We start from the raw sequence: 20,157 nt of genomic DNA, 5'->3' as shown, positions 1-20,157 counted from the left end.
TTCAGGTGTGTTTGATTAGGGTTGGAGCTAAACTCTGCAGGACAGTGGGCCTCGAGGACCAGGGTTGAGAACCTCTGATTTAAACCATGGTCCACTAACCCATTTTGTTTCTGTACCGCTATTATGTCTATTTAGCCTAGAGAACAAACCCAGAACAAAGAGACAGAAAAGCAGCTTTTGTGGTTAGCCACAATGTTTATTCGGTTATGGGCTGTGTCTCAAATGTACAATCACACGCTTCAAGTAACAGCTAGACCCGTCGCTCGGCTGGGAGTGCGTCGCTGTTCTAATGGACCAACACTAACAGAAATAAAAATACACTGACAACAGCATTTTGTTTCCAGCTGATACAGAAGGTGCACACTTACACCAATTACAAATAGTTGGATTATCTAAACAAACTTTTTAACACCTCAATATGGTTTGGTTATAGCATCATTTACAATGAATTCTGCTTAGACAACAAATTTAGCCATTGTAAAATGTTTTATTCCCATATATACTTGTATGTAAAAGTACTTTTCTGGTAGACAATCAGTTCAAAGCCACACAAAGTCATTGACTTGCATTATTGAGTGTTTACATGCGCAATCTTGCAGTGTGTACATCAAATATCTTCACGTGTTATGCTCGTAAAGCCAATTTGCCATTCGCATTCTGTCATTGATAGTCAATGGACCTCAATCATGAAACATGCACAGAACAAATAGCTTCAAATGAAAGAAATTAAAGCAATTTTAAGTCAAATTGTTGCATTGTTCAACCACCAATTTCTTAATTGTTTGTTCAATTATTTGCGTGTTAACTGACGCATTCCACGCGACGATTCAGAATCATTCTTTAAACCATTCTTCTGTTAATCAAATTTAATGTAGAAATTCTGATTGTAAAATCATTCTAAGGAAATCGTTCAGTCGTTAGCTGTCACATAATCATTTAATGTTTCAGAAATTCAAATATAATTCAAAATAGTATGTAAAACCAGTCTAAGGTAAGTTGTTGCATTGAACTCGATGCAAAAAGTTATGCAAGAAAGGTTTTACAAACGATTTTCACAGATTGATTTTCGTTCTGCTTGTTTCATGAATGAGGACTTGTGCGCACGTCTTTTTAATATATGATGTCAAGCCTGCCGAAAAACCTAAAATCTCGACAGGTTTGTATGAGCTGATTTTTGAAAGCTATCGTTTTGTTGCACATGTAAACACACAATGATATTTTGTAAAGCTTTGATTTGAAGTGTTGGTCTTGTTGAAATGATCAATACCGTGATGCAAGTACGGAATGCTAGCTGACCTCGGAATAAAATAGACTCAAATTGCACATCATCCTGCTCGCAAGTGCTTCGTTCTTAAATATACAATAGTATGCACATAGACACAAACTTCTACAAAGGGTGGTGATCGTTGTAAAGACAACAGGAATAAACAATTTCTCCTCTGCAGTGTTTACAATCTAAAGGTCTGACACTGGCGTGGAGATATCTAATGGTTGCAGGCAGTATGAGGTCAGGCGATAGATAGGCAGGACTCATCGAGGTTTGTAATTTGTGACACTGGCTACATTTTGGAGAAGGCCACGGTTCACAGGGTCAGCTCCTTCTGAACGCCCCACAGGGTCTCTGCGCTCTTCACCAGCTGTTTCTCCTCGTCTGGTTTGAGGGTCATGTGGACAACATCTGTCAGGCCAGTGTTACCCAGGATGCAAGGCACGCTGAGGAAGACCTCGTCATTCACACCATGCATTCCCTGTAAATACACAACAAATGTCAAATAATAGCTTTGTTCCTAAGCTTAGCACCTAACCAACATTTTAGACGGGTTGTTCCATAGAAAAGTATTCTGCCTTTTTAGATGCCTCATTTTGGCCTAATATAAAGCAGTATGGCATGTACCTTTCCAAGATAATTAAATCACAGAATGCACTGCAACAAACTTTTTTTGCCGAAGGAAATGTTGATATGTAATGTTGATAATAAACATGAACTCCGAAAGTGCAATTTAACTTTTCAGCAAAGAAACTTAAGTGGTTTAAAAACTCAACCTGAAATGGCTTCCAAAAGAGTTAGCCGTTAACATGTTGCGGAGCTAATAATGTAGGAACAATAAATGCAACCCTATGGTACTATGCGCATTTATATATATATATAGTATTTTTTGGTACTAAATTAGGCAGTAATTATGATCCATTTATTCACTTTTTGAGCGTGGACCTGAAAATGAAATGTCCAAGTTTTCAAGGAATTTCTTACATCTTTAATGTTTTGGAGCACAGACTAAAGACGGCAATTGACAATTTATTGCTGAACTTAAAAAAAATAAAGTTTAAAAAGTGAACTTGAACATTTGTACATTTATTGTTAAGAAAAAAATGCACAACATTTTTTTATTTTTTATGAAACGTATATTTTCCAACACATGTTAAATCATTCTAAAACTCAAAGCCATAAGCTAAACAAGCTGTGTTCCAAATTTGAAGTTGGAAAAAAAAAGAGCTTTCAGTAAGATTTTGTTTGGGTGCAGTACCAAACGTTTCCATTAGATGAAATTAGTCTCCCGTTCATTTCCAATGCGCTCATTTTTGACCACGAACAATACAAGTGAGTTTTCAGGACCATTTAAACTTTTCGAATCATGTCCATTTACCAAGTTTCGTACCATTCGATGAAGTAAAAATTCTAAAAAGACCAAATTTTTCTGTCAAAAATGACAGAACAACACCAGAGGGTTAAGTATATTCAGTAATAAAGCATTGGAAGATAAAGCAGTTCCATATACTTACAAATCCACCAATTTGCAAATACAATTATTGTGCATTTGTAATTTGTTAGTTTAGCAACATGTCAAGTAAAGTCTTTTGCGCACTTCATTTTTTGTACTTTGTTAGCTTAGTAACACGCTAACGTAATGAACCAGATGTGATCGTTAATCGAATGAGCTTTGCGTGATGAACACTATTTGTGACATGTGGTAGTTGCTGTCCGCATGGAAGGTTGTTTCCACCACAGAATAAAAAAGGTAATCTCACAATTCTGATTTTTTTTTTAACAATTGCGAGTTTACATCGCGCAATTCTGACTGTTTCTCAGAATTGCACGATATAAAATCGCAATTGCGAGTTATAAAGTCTGAATTGTGTGTTATAAACAATTGTGAGTAATAAAATCTGAATTGAGGGATACAAACTCATAATTGCGAGCTATACAGTCTGAATTGCGGGATACAAACTCATAATTGTGAGTCATTAAGTCTGAATTGTGTGTTATAAACAATTGTGAGTTATAAAGTCTGAATTGAGGGATACAAACTCATAATTGCGAGTTATACAGTAAGAATTGTGGGATACAAACTCATAATTGCGAGTTATACAGTAAGAATTGTGGGATACAAACTCATAATTGCGAGTCATAAAGTCTGAACTGCGTGTTATAAACAATTTGCGAAATATAAAGTCTGAATTCAGGGATACAAACTCATAAATGCGAGTTATAAAGTCTGAATAGCGGGATACAAACTCATAATTGCGAGTCATTAAGTCTGAATTGTGTGTTATAAATAATTGTGAGTTATAAAGTCTGAATTGAGGGATGCAAACTCATAATTGCGAGTTATACAGTAAGAATTGCGGGATATTAACTCATAATCGCGAGTTATAAAGTCTGAATTTGAGGGATATAAACTCATAATTGCGAGTTATAAAGTCTGAATTGTGTGTTATGAACAATTTCTTAATATAAAGTCTGAATTGCGAAATACAAACTCAGAATTACGGGATATAAACTCATAAATAACTTGCAATAAACTTGCGAAAAAAAGCATTTTTATTGCGAGTTTATATCACGCAATTCTCACTTTTTCCTCACAATTGAGGTTATATCTTGCAATTCTGAAAAAAAACTGAGATAAAAAGTCGCAATTATCTTTTCCATTGTTTTTTTTCCGTGGAAGAAACAAGCTTCCATATGTCCAAGAAGAGTTGTTCAGATTACAGTACATAAGATCGTTAGCTTAGCAACATGCTAATGGACGATCTATTGGAACCAACTGTAAATATTAGTTCTTCGGTGTGCTTCAAGTTTGCATCGAATAGGAGTTGCTGTCCATAATCACTCAATAAATTCTGGCAATTCTAAGGCAGCATCAACTATTATATATGTATGTCATACTTATGTTCTGTCTCTCCATACTAGAAAAAAATATGGTTCAAAATATTTGGTTAATGAAGACAGCAGGTCAACCAAACATGTGAATCTCACCTTGACCAAAGTGGAAACTGGATGACACTTGTGCAAGTTCTTCAAGATGCTCTCACACAGGTCAGCTACAGACATACCAATAGCCCAGGAAGTGTAACCCTTCAGCTTAATGACCTCATATGCGCTGCCAAAGCAAACCAGATTTATGTTAAACACAGATAAACAACCATGAGTCCAGACTAAATACATTTACGCAAGGACTTGATTAATAGGCTTTCTAATGGCGGCACGTTCATTACAGATCATATACAAACGAATAGATGACTCTTAACACTTGGCATCTCCCCCTAAATCATTTCTCTATGTTGTTCTAGTATTAAACCACTGTATGGATGTCTAGTTGGTTGCAACTGATTCACCTGTCGACCACCAACTTGTGGACGCTCCTCCAGTCCTCCTTGTCTTTATCTGTACCCATATCAGGGTTCAGAGTCTGAAGGGACACACCAGCCACGTTGACTCCGCTCCACACGGGAACTAAGAGAGAGAAAGAGGATGTTTAGATTTTCTGAAGAAAACGAGTTGTATTCACTGTGCTCTTGAAACACATCTGTGCTCCCAATCATCTTTGCTGTCCTCACCGCTGGAGTCTCCATGTTCTCCGACAACCCAACCATGGCAGCTAGATGGGTGAATGCCCAACTTCTCTCCCATCAGGTAACGGAAACGAGCAGAGTCCAGGTTTGTGCCGCTGCCGATCACACGGTTCCTGGGCAAACCGCTCAGCTTCCAGGCCACGTAGGTCAAGATGTCAACTGAAGAGACGACAACATATGTTTTTTAGTTTCTGAGGCTACACGCCGTCAACTAAAACCACTGAATGCAAAAGGACATTCAATGCCAGGCGATAGTCACTGGGACATGACATACCGGGGTTTGAGACCACCAGAAGGATGCAGTTGGGGCTGTACTTCATAATGTTGGGGATGATGAACTTGAAGATGTTGACGTTCCTCTGGACGAGGTTCAGGCGGCTCTCACCCTCCTGCTGACGGGCTCCAGCAGTCACAACGACCAATTTGGAGTTTGCCGTCACACTGTAGTCTGGAAATCACATGAAATTATCAGTTTTGGAATGATCTCACAATCTAAGAGAAACGCACTGGTTTCTCTCAAGCTTAAATGAATAGTTCATCCAAAAATGAAAATGATTCCATAATGCAGGGGTTTTCAAACTTTATGATGCCAAGGACCCCCAAATATGATGAACCTTTATGGGGGACCCGCTACCTAAAATCCATCTATATATTTTTATGTATGAAAAAACATTGTAAACTGTTAGATAAATAGTAAGTCTGACATTATAAATACACATTGCTTGCAAACTTAAATTGGCAACTTTCACAATAAATGTATGTAAGCAGTTTACGTACTGCGTTAAAAATACTGTCTTACAACCCCAGTGAGCATGATAAAGGGGACTATAATAAGAAAAACTCACTAGAAAGATATAAAACATATACAATTCTGGAAAGTATGTATACAGCAAGAAAGGAAATGAAACCGTTAGAATGTTCGGTAGACTTTATCCATTTTTCAAATGTGTACCTTGAATGCAATGTAAGTCGCTTTGGAAATGCATTTTTGCTTTGTCTTTTTATTCTCAGAAATTTTCTGGGGACCCCTTAGAACCTTCTGGAGGACCCCTGGGGGTCCCCGGACCCCAGTTTGAAAACCCCTGCCATAATGTATTCACCCTCAAGCCATCCTATGTGTATATGACATGCTTCTTTCAGACGAATACAATCAGAGTTATATTAATAAATGTCCTGGCTCTTCCAAGCTTTATTATGGCAGCCCAAAATTTGAGGCCCAAAAAAAGTGCATCCATCCATAAAAGTAATCCACACGGCTCCGGGGGTTTAATGAAGGCCTTCTGAAGCGAATGGGTTTTTGTAAGAAAAATAACCATATTTAACACGTTATGAAGTAAAATATCTAGCTTCCGGCGGACCGCCTTCTGTATTCAACTTCCGAAGAATGCACTTTTTTTGGGCCTCAAATTTTGGATGGCTCAAAGGATGGCTTGAGGGTGAGTAAATCATGGGGTAATTTTCATTTTTGGGTGAACTATCCCTTTAAGTAGATGGTAGAAAGCACTGGCACCAATGCTGTCCTGATATGATAAAATTATGCTTACGATGCTTTTGGGAAATGCAGAAACAAACATTTTATTTTGTCTGCCGGTAATGAAAGTTTATACTTTTTTCTCATGTTAATAAACTTCTTTCTGTTAAGGCTGTGACACCAAGCTGACAGTCGGCCAATGCAAAGTGAGCCAATCTGTCGGTCTTGTTTTTGCTGTGTATTTTACACTGTTGGCACTAGTAGGACGGCCGGTGGAGGCTTTTCGGATGATTGAGCATGTTGAATTGGCGGCGGAGCCTGTTGGTGAGAGAGGGATCACTCCAGGGTGAGTTTCCCAAAAGCAACTATAGTTGCAAGTTCCGTCATTACCAAAGTTGTGTCCCAAATGACCCATTACACATCATGCACTTATACACTATGTACTTATGAGCTATGTCCTCATCCGTGTAGTGTATGATTTTTATAAGGTTATTTTGTCCTTCACTATCGGAGTCTGACAGCCCCTCTCCCTCTGCTATGTAATTAAAGCTGCGACAGTTGAGTGCATGAAGTGTCCAACATTTCACACTTTTTTTTCATAATTAAGTGCATCATCCAGTTATTTAACGTGTATTTTTTCCTATGTGTAACAGAGTTCAATGGAAATTGCAAGCATAGTTGGCGAACGATACTTTTGGGAAACGCACCCCCGATTGGCCATTTAGCTTAGTGAACTAGTGTATGAAAAGAAAAATGCAAGTGACGAAAGCAAGTAAACTACGAAGTCAAGATTGCACACAAGGAAGACTTAACATTTTTCATCTTCGGTTCATTTCCCTTGTTAAATGACAACTAAAGATGAATGCCCCCTGCTGGTATGGAGAGTAGTTCTCTCTCACACAGGCGCAGAATGTTTGTGCTATTTGCCCATTGGATATAGTATGGAAGCTTGTTTCTGCCACAGAAAATATTTTAAAGATAATTGCGACTGGCAATTGTGAGAAACAAAAAAAAGTCAGCATTGTGAGAGAAAAAGTCTCAATTACCTTTGTCAGTGACGGAAACAAGCTTCCATAATAACAGACGCAGGCCAGTAAGAGCTGTGTGCGTAAACCTCACTCCCCTGGCCTCAAGAGGCACGCTAGCGACTGACTGACTGAATGCCCTTGTTAGCAAGCCCGCCTCCCACCCGGAGACCCCAGTTCGAATTCCGCTCGGCGCAAGTCGAGTAGGACCTGTTACATTTGGTGCCGTGACCCGGATGGGGGTGAGTGTAACAGACGTAGGCCAGTAAGAGCTGTACACGTAAACCTTAATTCCCTTGCCCTCAAGAGGCTCACTATCTACTGACGTTAGAGGCTGCGGTTTTTAGCGTCCTTGTTAGCATGTCAGTCTTCCACGCCGGAGACCCCGGTTCAAATCCCACTTGGAGCGGATCGAGTAGGACTGGTTACTCATACTATAGTCTATTACCCCTTTTCCACCAAGTAAGTGCTAGAGCTAATTCAGAGCCAGAGCTAGTCCCAGTTCATAGTTGGTTCGACTGAGGAGCCTTCTAAGAACCGTTTGCTTTTCCACATGCTGAGAGCCACAACAGAGCCATGTCTTACGTCACTGTATACGTCTCATCTCTCTCAGCAACGCTAGTGAGGCAGCGGCAGTGTTGTCAAGTCTGTGGTTTTGCCGCGGGCTGTTTTTTCATGTCCGCGGGATGAAGTGACCCCAATTATGTGATATTTAGCCCCGGGAATGCGAGTAGGCAACCATGCCAAAAAACACATTTTACCCCCAAATGTGATTTTTACCGGGAAATCCCCCCTGGAACGCGATTGGGCTTGTTTTGAGTAGAAATTGGGAGGGTTTGGTTGTGAAAACCTGGCAACCCTGGGCAGCGGGAAACACACACACACCAGGCTTGTTCGAGACGCATCGGCGCTGCGCAGACCGATCCACGTATGATATATATAAAAAAAACGCATGAGTGAATCAAAAGCATAAGGAGTCGTATGCTCTCGCTGGGCTCGTTATCATACGGCGATCGGTCTCTGCACAACACCGCTGCGAACAAGCCTTCCATCAACAATGCAAACGTTGCGTTACTATTGATTCACATGGCTTTACGATCCTACATCGGCATCAAAACACAACGCAAACACAGCGAATCCAACGCATTCATGCAGTTCGCCGTAATTTGTATAGACTGAGATTACAAACGAGCAGCAGCTGTTAGCTCCATTAGCTGCTATTTCAACAATGGCGGATCTGAAGTTTGTGTTGGTCTTGTTGACTCCGCCCCCAGCGCCTGACGTAATCGATTCTTACTTCTAGCCCTGTTCTAGCCCAGCAATGTTTTGGTGCTACTTAAGAACCACTTTTCCTGGCTCGGAGCTGGGGCTTTGGGTGTGGAAACACAAAGAACCGATTTGAAACTAGGCTCTGGCTCCGATCTAGCTCTGCTTTGGTGGAAAAGGGGTATATGTGGTGTGTTCAAGCGCAACTTTTTGGCCAAGACGCAGGCAATGCGAGGGACAACACAGTTTACTTTCAATGCTGTTAATTGTTTGATGTCAGTTGGGTTTGTCTTGGCATTTAGGGGGACAGTGATTCTTCTAGGTTAAAGCAGACTGGGAAATGTAATATTTGACTTCTATTTTTACATAATTAACAGAATAATTTTGAATCTAGGTCACCTCATTGGTAAATTATCACCAAATCAGCACCGTCTGCTCCTTATCATCAATCATAAATTCTGTTAATTTTTTCCCCTTCCCATTTTCATTTATTGGTAGATTGTGAAATCTGACCTTTGTCCGCTACGATCTTGTGTGTCTTGAGAAAGAGGCTTCCATGCTGCAGGTCCATAACCTCTCCTTTCAGCTTATCTTCCATCACGTCCACCAGGGCGAGTTCATCTGTCAGGTCCTGCACAAACACATGCACTGAGATAATACACTCCCAGACACCTTTAATGGCTGCTAAGACATTGATAAATGTTGAGTTTAGGGTCAGGGATTGGTCATGTAAGGTCATGAGTCTGAACCTGTTTGATTTATGTTCCATTACATTTCCTAATATTTAAAGATTGTTGCTACTGAAGATGCAGCAACTGCATTTTACACCAATTGAAAAATGAAGAGAGCTAAAGAGTGCAGACTTTTAAAATTGGCTAAGTCTCCAGATACAGGGATCATGTTTAATCTTGGCGGAGGTTCAAGGCCTTCCTTCTCATTCAGAAATCGCTCTACGTTCAAAGGTCAGGAAAGCTTTCAAAGCCAGTTTTATTTACTTGAGCCATAGCAGCTTTACCCCCATTGAGAATTCAGAAGGAAAAAACATGAGCACATTCCTGATGCTTCAAGGGAGATATGGGAATCAATGTGACAGTTTTTTTTTTGTTCACGTGCTATAGGGAAAAGTGGGCACAACATGGTATTTGATTTCTTTTGGACCTGCACAAACTGTCCAAATTCATTAAAATTGTTGGCACATAATTATTATTTGCCTCATAAAACAAACTTTTATTCAAGATTTCAATACAAGTGATATGAGTTCAATATAGTCCTATCAGTGAAATATCTTTTTCCATTCTCAACACTTTACAGGAGCAGCAAAGACGTGACAGGAAATGATAAGGGAGAATGTTGTGAGGGCTGCTCACAATAGAAGCATGGTTCATTGAGCATGTGCAGGAACTCAAGGCACATGGTCTGTCCATTTTCATCACAATAATGAAAAAGTTGTCATTTAGTTCATTTAAAAAAAAATATATATATATGAATTTAATCATTTTAAAATAAATGTGTAATTTAGATAATTAAATAAAAAGGTCAAATTTTACTACATTTTTCAAATAAATTATAAATTGTCTCATTTATTTTCAAATAAATTTGTCATTTAGATAATTTAAAATGGTCAAATTTTACTAAAATTAATTTTCAAATAAATTATTAATTACTACATTTATTTTAAAATAAATTGTTTCTTAATTTTTTTTTAAAGATTTGTCTATTAGATCATTAAAAAGGTCAACATTTTCTGTTTATTTTAAAATAAATTTGTTGTTTATATCATTTAAAATGGTCCAATTTTACAACAATTTTTTTTTCAAATAAATTATACATTTCTTAATTTATTTTAAAAATAAATTTGTAATTTAGACAATTTAAAAAGGTCCAATTTTACTACATTTATTTTTAATACAAATGAACAATTTCTTTGTTTATTTTAAAAGAAATCAGCAATTTAGATAATTTAAAAAGTTCCAAATTTTCTGTTTATTTTAAATTACATTTGTCATATAAATAATGTAAAATGGTCCAATTTTGCTCAGTTTATTTTAAAATAAACTAATTTCTTAATTTATTTTAAAGTAATTTTAATTTAGATAATTTAAAAAGGTCTTTGTCTTAAAATATATCTAAACATATTTTTAAATAATTATCACTTTCTATGATTATTTAAAAATAAATTTGTTTGTTAGGTAATTTAAACATTCCATTTTTAAACATTTATTAATTTATTTCTATTGTAAAATAAATTACTTTCAATTTTATTTTGAACATTTTAAATGGCAAAGCATAAATGTTGTGAGTTCTATAATGTAGATCTGGTGATGAGTGTTTATGCAGTGACCTCACTGACCTTGAGGAGGATGCTGATGGCGGCGGCCATTCCGACCATTCCCACTCCGACCACTGTCACCTTGTTTGTGGGCCCTGCGGGCTGCTCCTTACTCACATGAGCAATGAGTTTCTCTTTTGTGGAGGCCATCTTAAGCTGCAGGGGACAGAATCTCATTAGTCACTCTGTCTTTTATAAATCATCATTATTTTGCTTTTAGGATCAATGCTCTTTGGGAAACTATGTGTAATGTGAATCGCAATTGCTTCGAATAAGGAACCATAAGGTTTGCTTCTCAAGCAAGGACAGGTCTGAGTAGCCATTTGATGATCTTGTCAAGTGCAGTCAAGGAAAAGGTAGTGTATAAAAAAAGCAAAGTGCGACACTCCCCCAGCCTCCAGCCTCTGCAGTGTCATGTGCACAGAGGCACGTAGAAGACTTCATGCAAAGTGGCTGAACAAATCACCTGAAGAGCCCCTTGCTCATGATTTAAGCAGATCATATTCAACATATCCAGTCCAAACACAAGCACTTCAATGGTGATTTCTAATGTCTGTTGTAGTCATTTATCCACAGACCATCACTACAAAATCCAAACACTTGAATGAATGGATTGTGCCTGTCATTGAGAGGGCTTTTAGAACATGCACTAATGAATGGAATAAATTAGCATTTATTTATTTATAATAAATTAGAAAATGTTCAGTTACTTTTGGTATTATGTTGTTGGATGTCAAGAAAACATTGGGTTTATATATATATATATATATATATATATATATATATATATATATATATATATATATATATATATATATATTTCAAAATCTTAATTGTTCGAAGAGAAATATATATATATATATATATATATATATATATATATATATATATATATATATATATATATATATATATATATATATATATATATATATATATATCCCTTCTTTTTTTTTGAACAATTAAGATTTTTTAAATTATATTTAATTACCGTAATACAAGAAAAAATTACCGTAATGTGTGTGGATGTTTTACTACTCATTCTCAAATGACGATTTTCAGTAAATCTCATTACTTTAATACAGTAATTTAAAAAAACATTTTCCAGTTAGAGGCCGGTGTTAAGTTGATGCAAAATGGGCGAATCAGATCGAGACCATAAATAGGGAAATTCAACACGAGCTGAATGAAATACTGACTCAACTCGCGCACAAAATTGAGCAAATCTGGACTTTTGTGTTGCGCATCCGGACTAAATGTACCCTAAAAAAACACAAGTACCAGAATCCTTTGCATTCAAGGAAGCAAGAAGTGCATTGAGAAGTGCGTCTGATCTGTCCGGGGGTTTCGTGAAGTGCGCACTATAGCGTTAGGCTCAATGACGCACTAACACTGAATGACAGACCACCGTCATCTGCTCAAGTTTACATTAAAATGCTTGTTAACGACCACTGCATGAAAGAGAATTTGCTTAAACATCAATATACCTGATCATAAGCTTTATTTTGAAACAAGCAGCAACAGGTCCTATATTTGAGTTATGCATGGTTTGTGTGTAAACTGATGCAGTCATGATGTGCATCCTCGCATTTGTAACATCGTCACAGCCTGCACGAGCAAACGTTACTTTCATCAGGGCATTAATGATCAACATCATCATATCTCATGACTAAACATACATCCTAATGATAGAAGAAGAATGCCATATCTATTCAAGACTATTTTCACTAGTATATACAGGAAATAACAACTAACTCCGCATATGCGCAATACATATATATACTATACATTTATTTTATTTAATGTGTATTATATTGCTAACTAGTGCAGTGTGTGTCTTACCTGTAGATGCTGTTATTTCACAGTTAAATGCCGTGTAGACTGGGGTTTTATTCCGCACTGGCGCTGCTGTGAGGAAGAGGCGGTGCTCGCCGCTTATAAACCGGCGGAACGCCCTCACACGGGCAGCATTTGCATATGAATCCGGTGGGCGCGGTGTCGCGGTCCGTGATGGAAGTCACGTCCATCTGGGGAAGCGTCATGACGCGGATGTGGCTCAGCGGCTCACGTGCGACGGTTTCATTACACTAGTGCGCGTTTCTTAATCTGCGTGTTTGCAAAAGTCTGCCCACAAAACATATTGAAGTATGGAAAATAACCACTGGAATGTTCAGTGCTTGTACTTTTGTTATTTCAATATTTATTTTTTGTAAGCATGATAATACACGTATGCCTATTTATATTAATGTATATGTATAGGTTTTTTTTTCTCTCACAAAATAAAAATTGTAGTTTACATTAATGAATTAATGTTATGTTTAATTCATGTTTTGATTGAAACCTTTTTTTTCCACATTGTACACCGATCAGTCATAACAGGTGAAGTGAATGACACAGATTATCTCTTCATCACGGCACCTGTTAGTGGGTGGAATATATTAGGAAGCAAGAGAACATTTTGTCCTCAAAGTTCATGTGATAGAAGCAGGGAAAATGGGCAAGTGTAAGGATTTGAGCGAATTAGACAAGGGCCAAATTGTATTGGGTAGACGACTGTGTAACGCAGATAACTCTCGTTGAGTCTTGAAAATAAAGAGCTTGAAGGCGAAAAAGTCTGTATTTCACACATTTAATGGCAGGTACAGACACGCGCTGCCTCATACATGAGGGGTTCGCTCTTAGCGTTTTAAATAAAAGTAAACAATATTATCACGGGAAGTTAGAGCAAGACTTAATATCTGCGTCACCAGCACGCAGCGCGCGTTAACAGTCAAGTGATCAGTCTCTTAAAGGGCCCATCGCACAATAATGTAGGCTGCATGCATAAACATAGTTTTGGCCGTTACAACTGGGTCAGAGCTCCTCCAAAACTGCAGCTCTTAAAGGATTAGTTCACCCAAAAGTGAAAATTCTGTCATTAATTACTTACCCTCATTTCGTTCGACACCCGTAAGACCTCCGTTCATCTTCGGAACACAAATGAAGATATTTTAGTTGAAATCTGATGGCTCTGAAAGGCCTCCATTGGCACAATGCACGGTTCACTCTCAAGACCCTTAAAAGGTACTAAAGACGTTGTTACAAAGTCCATCTCACTACAGTGGTTCTAAAATAACTTTATGAAATGACGAGAATAGTTTTTGTGCGCAAAAAACCCCTAAATAACGACTTATATAGTGATGACGATTTCAAAACACGGCCTCATGAAGCTTCGAAGCGTTATGAATCAGCGAGTCGATTCAGCGTTTTGGATCAGTTTGGTTTGACAAGCGATCCGAATCATGATTCAGAGCCATCAGATTTACACTAAAATATCTTCATTTGTGTTCTGAAGATGAACGGAGGTCTGACGGGTGTCGAACGACATGAGGGTAAGTAATTAATGACAGAATTTTCATTTTTGGGTGAACTAACCCTTTAAGGGGTGTTCCCTGTCTGCAGTGGTCAGTATCTATCAAAAGTGGTCCAAGGAAGGAACAAACAGATCAAACAGACGAGTTACTGTAGCTCAAATTGCTCAAGAAGTTAATGCTGGTTCTGATAGAAAGGTGTCTAGCCTCAAACCGGTCAGGGTGCCCATGCTGATTCCTATCCACTGCTGAAAGTGCCAACAGTGGGCACGTGAGCATCAGAACTGGACCACAGAGCAATGGAAGAAGGTGGACTGGTCTGATGAATCACATTTTCTTTTACATCACGTGGATGGCCGGGTGCGTGTGCGTCGTTGGGAAGAAGGCAAGCCGGCGGAGGCAGTGTGATGCTTTGGGCAATATTCTGCTGGGAAACCTTGGGTCCTGCCATCCATGTGGATGTTACTTCGACACTTACCTTGCAACTTACAGGACTTAAAGGATCTGCTGCTAACTTAAAGGATCTGCTGAAAGGATCTTGGTGCCAGATACCACAGCACACCTTCAGGGGTCTAGTGGAGTCCATGCCTCGACGGGTCAGGGCTGTTTTGGCAGCAAAAGAGGGACCAACACAATATTAGGAAGTCATAATGTTATGCATGATCGGTGTATATTGCAGGCTACTGAAGCCATACATCTTTTTGCACTTTTAATATTTCTCTATTATAAATGCACTTGAAGAATGATCAGCATCACTGTCAGAGGAGTGCAGTGTGAATGTGCTGTGTCATGCTGAACTGGTATGTAAGTTTCAACAACAGAAACGACCCAAGAAAAGGATGCAAAGCATAATTATTATTGTCGTTAGTTGTGGCAGTATAGGCTACTGTAAAAATAGCAGACAGGAATACAAAATATGTTTTTATAAGCCTAATTATCTTATAGCCTACACAATTGGCCTACAAGTGAAACATTAACCATCAGTTTTAGACTACATTTGTAGGCTATTACCAAAAACATTGCCTAATAGGTCAATAGTTAACAGCTGGTTAACCTATAAAAACAGACTGATTATTGAGTGGTATAAAGAGGAGGCACCTTTTTAATATCTTTTGTAATGAAACTGCACCATCTTGTGGTAAAGAAAGCCTATTTCATCCATAATTTTGTATGTGATTTTTTCTTAAATAGTCTTCAGTTTTAGACTTTCAAGTTCAGTCATAAAGTAGGCCTAAATATTATTTCAGTTACAAAATCCAGCTATAGGCTGTACTAGCTGTTATGAAACCTAGTGTGACAGGTCAGGACAAGCTACATGGTATTGCATAACGAAAAAAAAAAAAAAAACCTTAAGGAATGCTAATGTAGTTTGTCATTCCTAAAGGCATAAACTATAAACCAAGATCTTTCTGGATAAATAACCTGTATTTTTTCTTTAGTATTTCAGTTTAACCCATTGTTAGGCCTAGTATTATTTGATCCTGGTTGGAGATCAAATTATATCCAAAAGTCCTCACAAGACGGGGAAACAGGCTGGAATCATGACAAATTAACTGCTGGAGAATGAAGATGGAGCAAATAGAACATTTTTAATTAAATTCAAAATGAATTCATAGTTTACAGCGTTAGTTGAGATTTGTTTTCCTTGAGAAAATTTGCCATGTATTGTACCTGATATATCCAAAATAATATATTCGAAATTGAATCAAAACGAAATCTAAATCGAATTGTGAAATTTGTGTCAATACCCGGCCCTACTTACCAGTCACATCACAATTAAAATATTGTATCAATACTGAACAATGATCTGAAAACATTTATGAGGTTCTCATGAGATATTTTCACTGAATTTTTGCTGATTATATAATGTGCAATAAAAAGTCTGACAGGAAGTGAAGTGAATGTGTAAACAAGATAATTAGTAAATAATTAGTAAATAAGTAAAATAAATAGAAATATCCAACACGTCATACCTGAGTCCTGGATTCTTGATATTAATACACGACTAACAGAAATCGTACATGTGAACCATAATTCATTTTGAGCAACCTCTGAACTCAATTCAAATTCAATAAAACTTGGCAGGAGTCATTGTTATATGAAAGGTAATAGAACTAAGGGGTACCATGTAAAGTTTTTATCATTTAATTTTTTGCATTACATTGTGGACCACCCTAATGTACGAGTATATTTGGCCTACTCGATCAATCTTTTGATCGAGATATACTTAAGTATAATTAAGTATTCTAAGCATACTTGGCTTGAAGTTTACTCTTTTGATTGAGTAGCCTATTAAAGGGATAGTTCACCCAAAAATGAAAATTCTGTCATAATTTACTCACCCTCAAGTTGTTCCAAACCTGTATGAGTTTCTTTGTTCTGCTAAACACAAAAGAAGATATTTTGAAGAATGTTTGTAACAAAGCAGATAGAGCAACCATTGACGACCAAAGTATTCTCCCCCCTACTATGGTAGTCCATGGTTGCTCTATCTGCTTGGTTACAAACATTCTTCAAAATATCTTATTTTGTGTTCTGCAGAACAAAGAAACTCATACAGGTTTGGAACAACTTGAGGGTGAGTAAATTATGACAGAATTTTCATTTTTGGGTGAACTATCCCTTTAAATACTTTTTCACATAGTTTACCCACTGTTTTATGGTTTAACTTGCATTGTTTGAAAATATTGATCTATAAAGAAAACTGGTAGTGTACATGGGAATTTACTTCAAATTCACTTTACTCTTTCCCCACCACTGACTAAATTTTCTGGCTGTCCATGCTACTGCGCTGCTTCTAGTACAGAATCTCCGGATCAAAACACAGGTGAAGAAGAAGCAGAAACAATAGAGGGTATGCACATGACGTCACTGTCATCCGGAGTCAATGCGGTATGCGGTAACGCCCACTGAGTGGCAAAACACTGAGGCCTAGTCCACATGAGGCCTAGTTTTTCCTCCTCCGTTTTAAAAAACAATCACAAGCACGGTTTAAAAAAAATCTCTGTCCACATGAAAACGCAAAACCGCGCTATGATTGGCTGCCTGATTTCCCGCATGGGTCCCATCCACGGCACCGATGCACTGAGGGATGCCATGGGCTCAGTGAAACCCTTCTACAAATTTACTTTGGACTCAGTGACAGGTACACAGGGGCAGGGCTCAAGTGGACTGAAGCTTCACACACTTGCCTTATATGTTGTATTATTGCATTCTGGTGCCTCTGTTCTGCAATACAATGAGATAACTGCGCATGTATCTGTATACATGTGATAAGCGCTGTTAGCAGAGTTATTAAAAGCTACGTCCGCCATTTCATAGACTCCACTCATGTAAACAAAAGCGTTAACGGCACACAATCTGACGTCAAACAAGCTAGAGAATGGCGTACACTTCGAATTAACAAGCCGAAATCTCCGCCGTCTACACGACAACGCTGTAACCGGAGTTTCTAAAAATCTTCACCCTGGCCGGAGTTTTCAAAAAAGTCCGGTTTCAGTAACCGGATACTGCGTTTGCGTGTGGACGAACAGCCGAACCGCGTAGAAAAAGCTGCGGTTTTGAAAATAACGTTACCCGTGTTCGTGTGGACAGGGCCTGAGAGGAAGCATTGGTTCCCTTTCATAGGTTCACTCAACGTTGCAAGCCGTCGCTATGGGAACACCTTTGGTGTGATGAATGTTTGAAGCCCTTATACCATCACGCCATCTTATTGGCAAGCATTATTTAATCCGATTTCATTCCTTCAGGATGCGGATTCTCTGTTGCCCGTAGGGACTGCTACATTTCAGAGCAGTATTCACTCCTCTCAAGCAGACACAATGAGTTACAGGAGATGCATTGACCCATGCGACAGGTTCATCGCAGGAGGAGACACTCATGACAGGTGCGTGCAATATTTGGGCCTTCAACATGCTCAAGCCGCGCTTAAAGGGTTAGTTCACCCAAAAATGAAAATTCTGTCAGTAATTACTCACCCTCATGTTGTTCCAACCATGTAAGACCTTCGTTCATCTTCGGAACATAATTTAGTATATTTTTGATGAAATCTGAGAGCTGTCTCACTCCTCCACAGGCTTTCAGAGGGAATGAAACTTGATGGCCCAGAATAGTAAGTAAAAACGTCATTTCACGAAAATACTTTTTGAGCGGAAAAACAACAAAAATAACGACTTTATCCCACTATCATTGTTGTTCAATTTGAGCCTCTGACGAGAGTTCGCGGGAGTGCCACGACGCATGCGCGAGAACTGAGATTAACCCTACTCCGAAAGAGTGAGCAGCCAGTAACAAGTAGTAGTAGAAGAAGAACGCCGTTATATTAAAAAATGTCTAATGTCTAATTTGTGACCGGTGTTTTGTTTTGCTCTATCCTCTGCTCTTCTGTGTCAGATTGTCAATACATCATGCTTCAGGTCAGGGGTTACTCTTTTGCTGTAAATCGATGCATACGGCCGTCTGTCAGAAGCTAGTTATTTTAGTATATAAAGTTTTAAATATGGATATTTTTCTTACACAAATGCACCGCTCCACTTCAGAAGGACTTTATTAACCCCCTGGAGCCGTGTAGATTACTTTTGTGATGGATGAATGGATGCACTTTTTTTGTGCTTCAAAATATCAAAATCCAATCACTGCCATTATAAAGCTTGGAAGACTCAGGACGTTATTTAATATAACTCCGATTGTATTCGTCTAAAAGAAGAATGTCTGGCTTGAGGGTGAGTAAATCATGGGGTAATTTTCATTTTTGGATGAACTATCCCTTTAATAAAATGAACTTGAAGTATACTTGTTTTTTCTAAGGGTTGCTCTGCTAACTCAAGAGAAAAGAATTCATTTATTTTCCCACTGTTTGCTCTCAATCCATCATGAAGCTCGCTCATGTCTTCAGGGCGAGCTGCCACAGTGTGCTTATTGCACAGAGTTTTGAGACTCTCTACGGCCGATGGCAACACAGTCATATGGACTTCGTTGAAGTGAGCAAATTATCAGATCACAGTTTTTGGCAAGCCTCATTTCGATCTCCAAACTACGTTGGACCAAAGGCGCTACATGCACCAACATTTATCATTAAATGTTGTCGTTCCATGTGGCACTACATCTCGGCAGCCTTTATTTTCATCAGTGCTTTTTCTTCTTTGTTTCAACTTTCTTCGTCTCTCCCTCAGGGTAAACTTTTCCTTCTCTTAGGGAGACCATGCGGGACAGTCCCGAAATTGGGAGCTTTGTCTCGCGTCCTGCAAGACGTAAGAAGTGTCCCGCATTTCAGGTAGCCTATGTATTTTTTTCTTCACTGAAATTACAATAGGCCTATTAGCTACTACAGTAAGAAATAAGAAATATTAAAAATGCGACTGCCATTTAAAAATCCATTTGCGTAGCCGTCAAGTTCTAGCTAGAGTGGAAAAATGACCAACTGACGCATTCATAGAGAGGGATTTTTCCACTGCTGACTGCTGGATGGAGCAAAGGAATCAGTGTTGACCTCATCAAAACTCGTTAAATACTTCATCTAGACACATACTGTATAAGAACATCTTAATCAAACCTGCCAAAAAAAAAAAAAGTTTAAGATGCACTGAATCCAGTAAAACTCATGTTGCGGGTCAATTTGACCCGTTTTGATTTTTAAGTTGTCAGAAATATCAGTTAACCAATGTTTTTTTTAGTAAAAATTAGCTATAATTTCTTTTTTCAATCTATCTGAAATACTATCTAACCTACATTGTTTTTCTTGAAATTATGTGACCTTTTCTCATTTAGGGTCATTAACATGCATGCAAAGTTTGTGAAATGTGCATATCAAAATTTTATACACTCTTGCTGTTTGTGGGTCAATTTGACCCATGTAGGACAGCAATT

The 20,157-nt window shown here is 38.2% G+C and overlaps 1 protein-coding gene across 1 annotated transcript; it reads right to left on the bottom strand.

Annotated features, from left to right (window-relative positions):
- Window positions 1-169: 169 nt before the first annotated feature.
- Window positions 170-12,954, bottom strand: ldha (lactate dehydrogenase A4). Its single transcript, XM_079809887.1, has 8 exons — window positions 12,785-12,954; window positions 10,964-11,098; window positions 9,127-9,244; window positions 5,126-5,299; window positions 4,837-5,010; window positions 4,615-4,732; window positions 4,256-4,379; window positions 170-1,748 (listed from the first exon to the last, which is right to left on the bottom strand). The coding sequence occupies exons 2-8, from the start codon at window positions 11,090-11,092 to the stop codon at window positions 1,584-1,586; spliced, it is 1,002 nt and encodes a 333-aa protein (XP_079666013.1). The 5' UTR covers window positions 11,093-11,098; window positions 12,785-12,954; the 3' UTR covers window positions 170-1,583.
- Between the last annotated feature and the right edge of the window lie 7,203 nt (window positions 12,955-20,157).

Source organism: Gobio gobio (assembly GCF_949357685.1).
Source record: "Gobio gobio genome assembly, chromosome: 25".
Taxonomy (NCBI): domain Eukaryota; kingdom Metazoa; phylum Chordata; class Actinopteri; order Cypriniformes; family Gobionidae; genus Gobio; species Gobio gobio.
Note: the sequence above shows the minus strand (reverse complement) of the source record. Positions and strands in the feature narration are given on the sequence as shown.

Coding starts and splice junctions, on each gene's coding strand:
- ldha (XM_079809887.1), bottom strand. CDS start 11,092: ATGGCCTCCACAAAAGAGAAACTCATTGCTCATGTGAGTAAGGAGCAG. Junction 5,011..5,125: donor TCTGGTGGTCTCAAACCCCG/GTATGTCATGTC, acceptor TCGTCTCTTCAG/TTGACATCTTGACCTACGTG. Junction 4,380..4,614: donor CACAAGTTGGTGGTCGACAG/GTGAATCAGTTG, acceptor TTGCTTTGGCAG/CGCATATGAGGTCATTAAGC.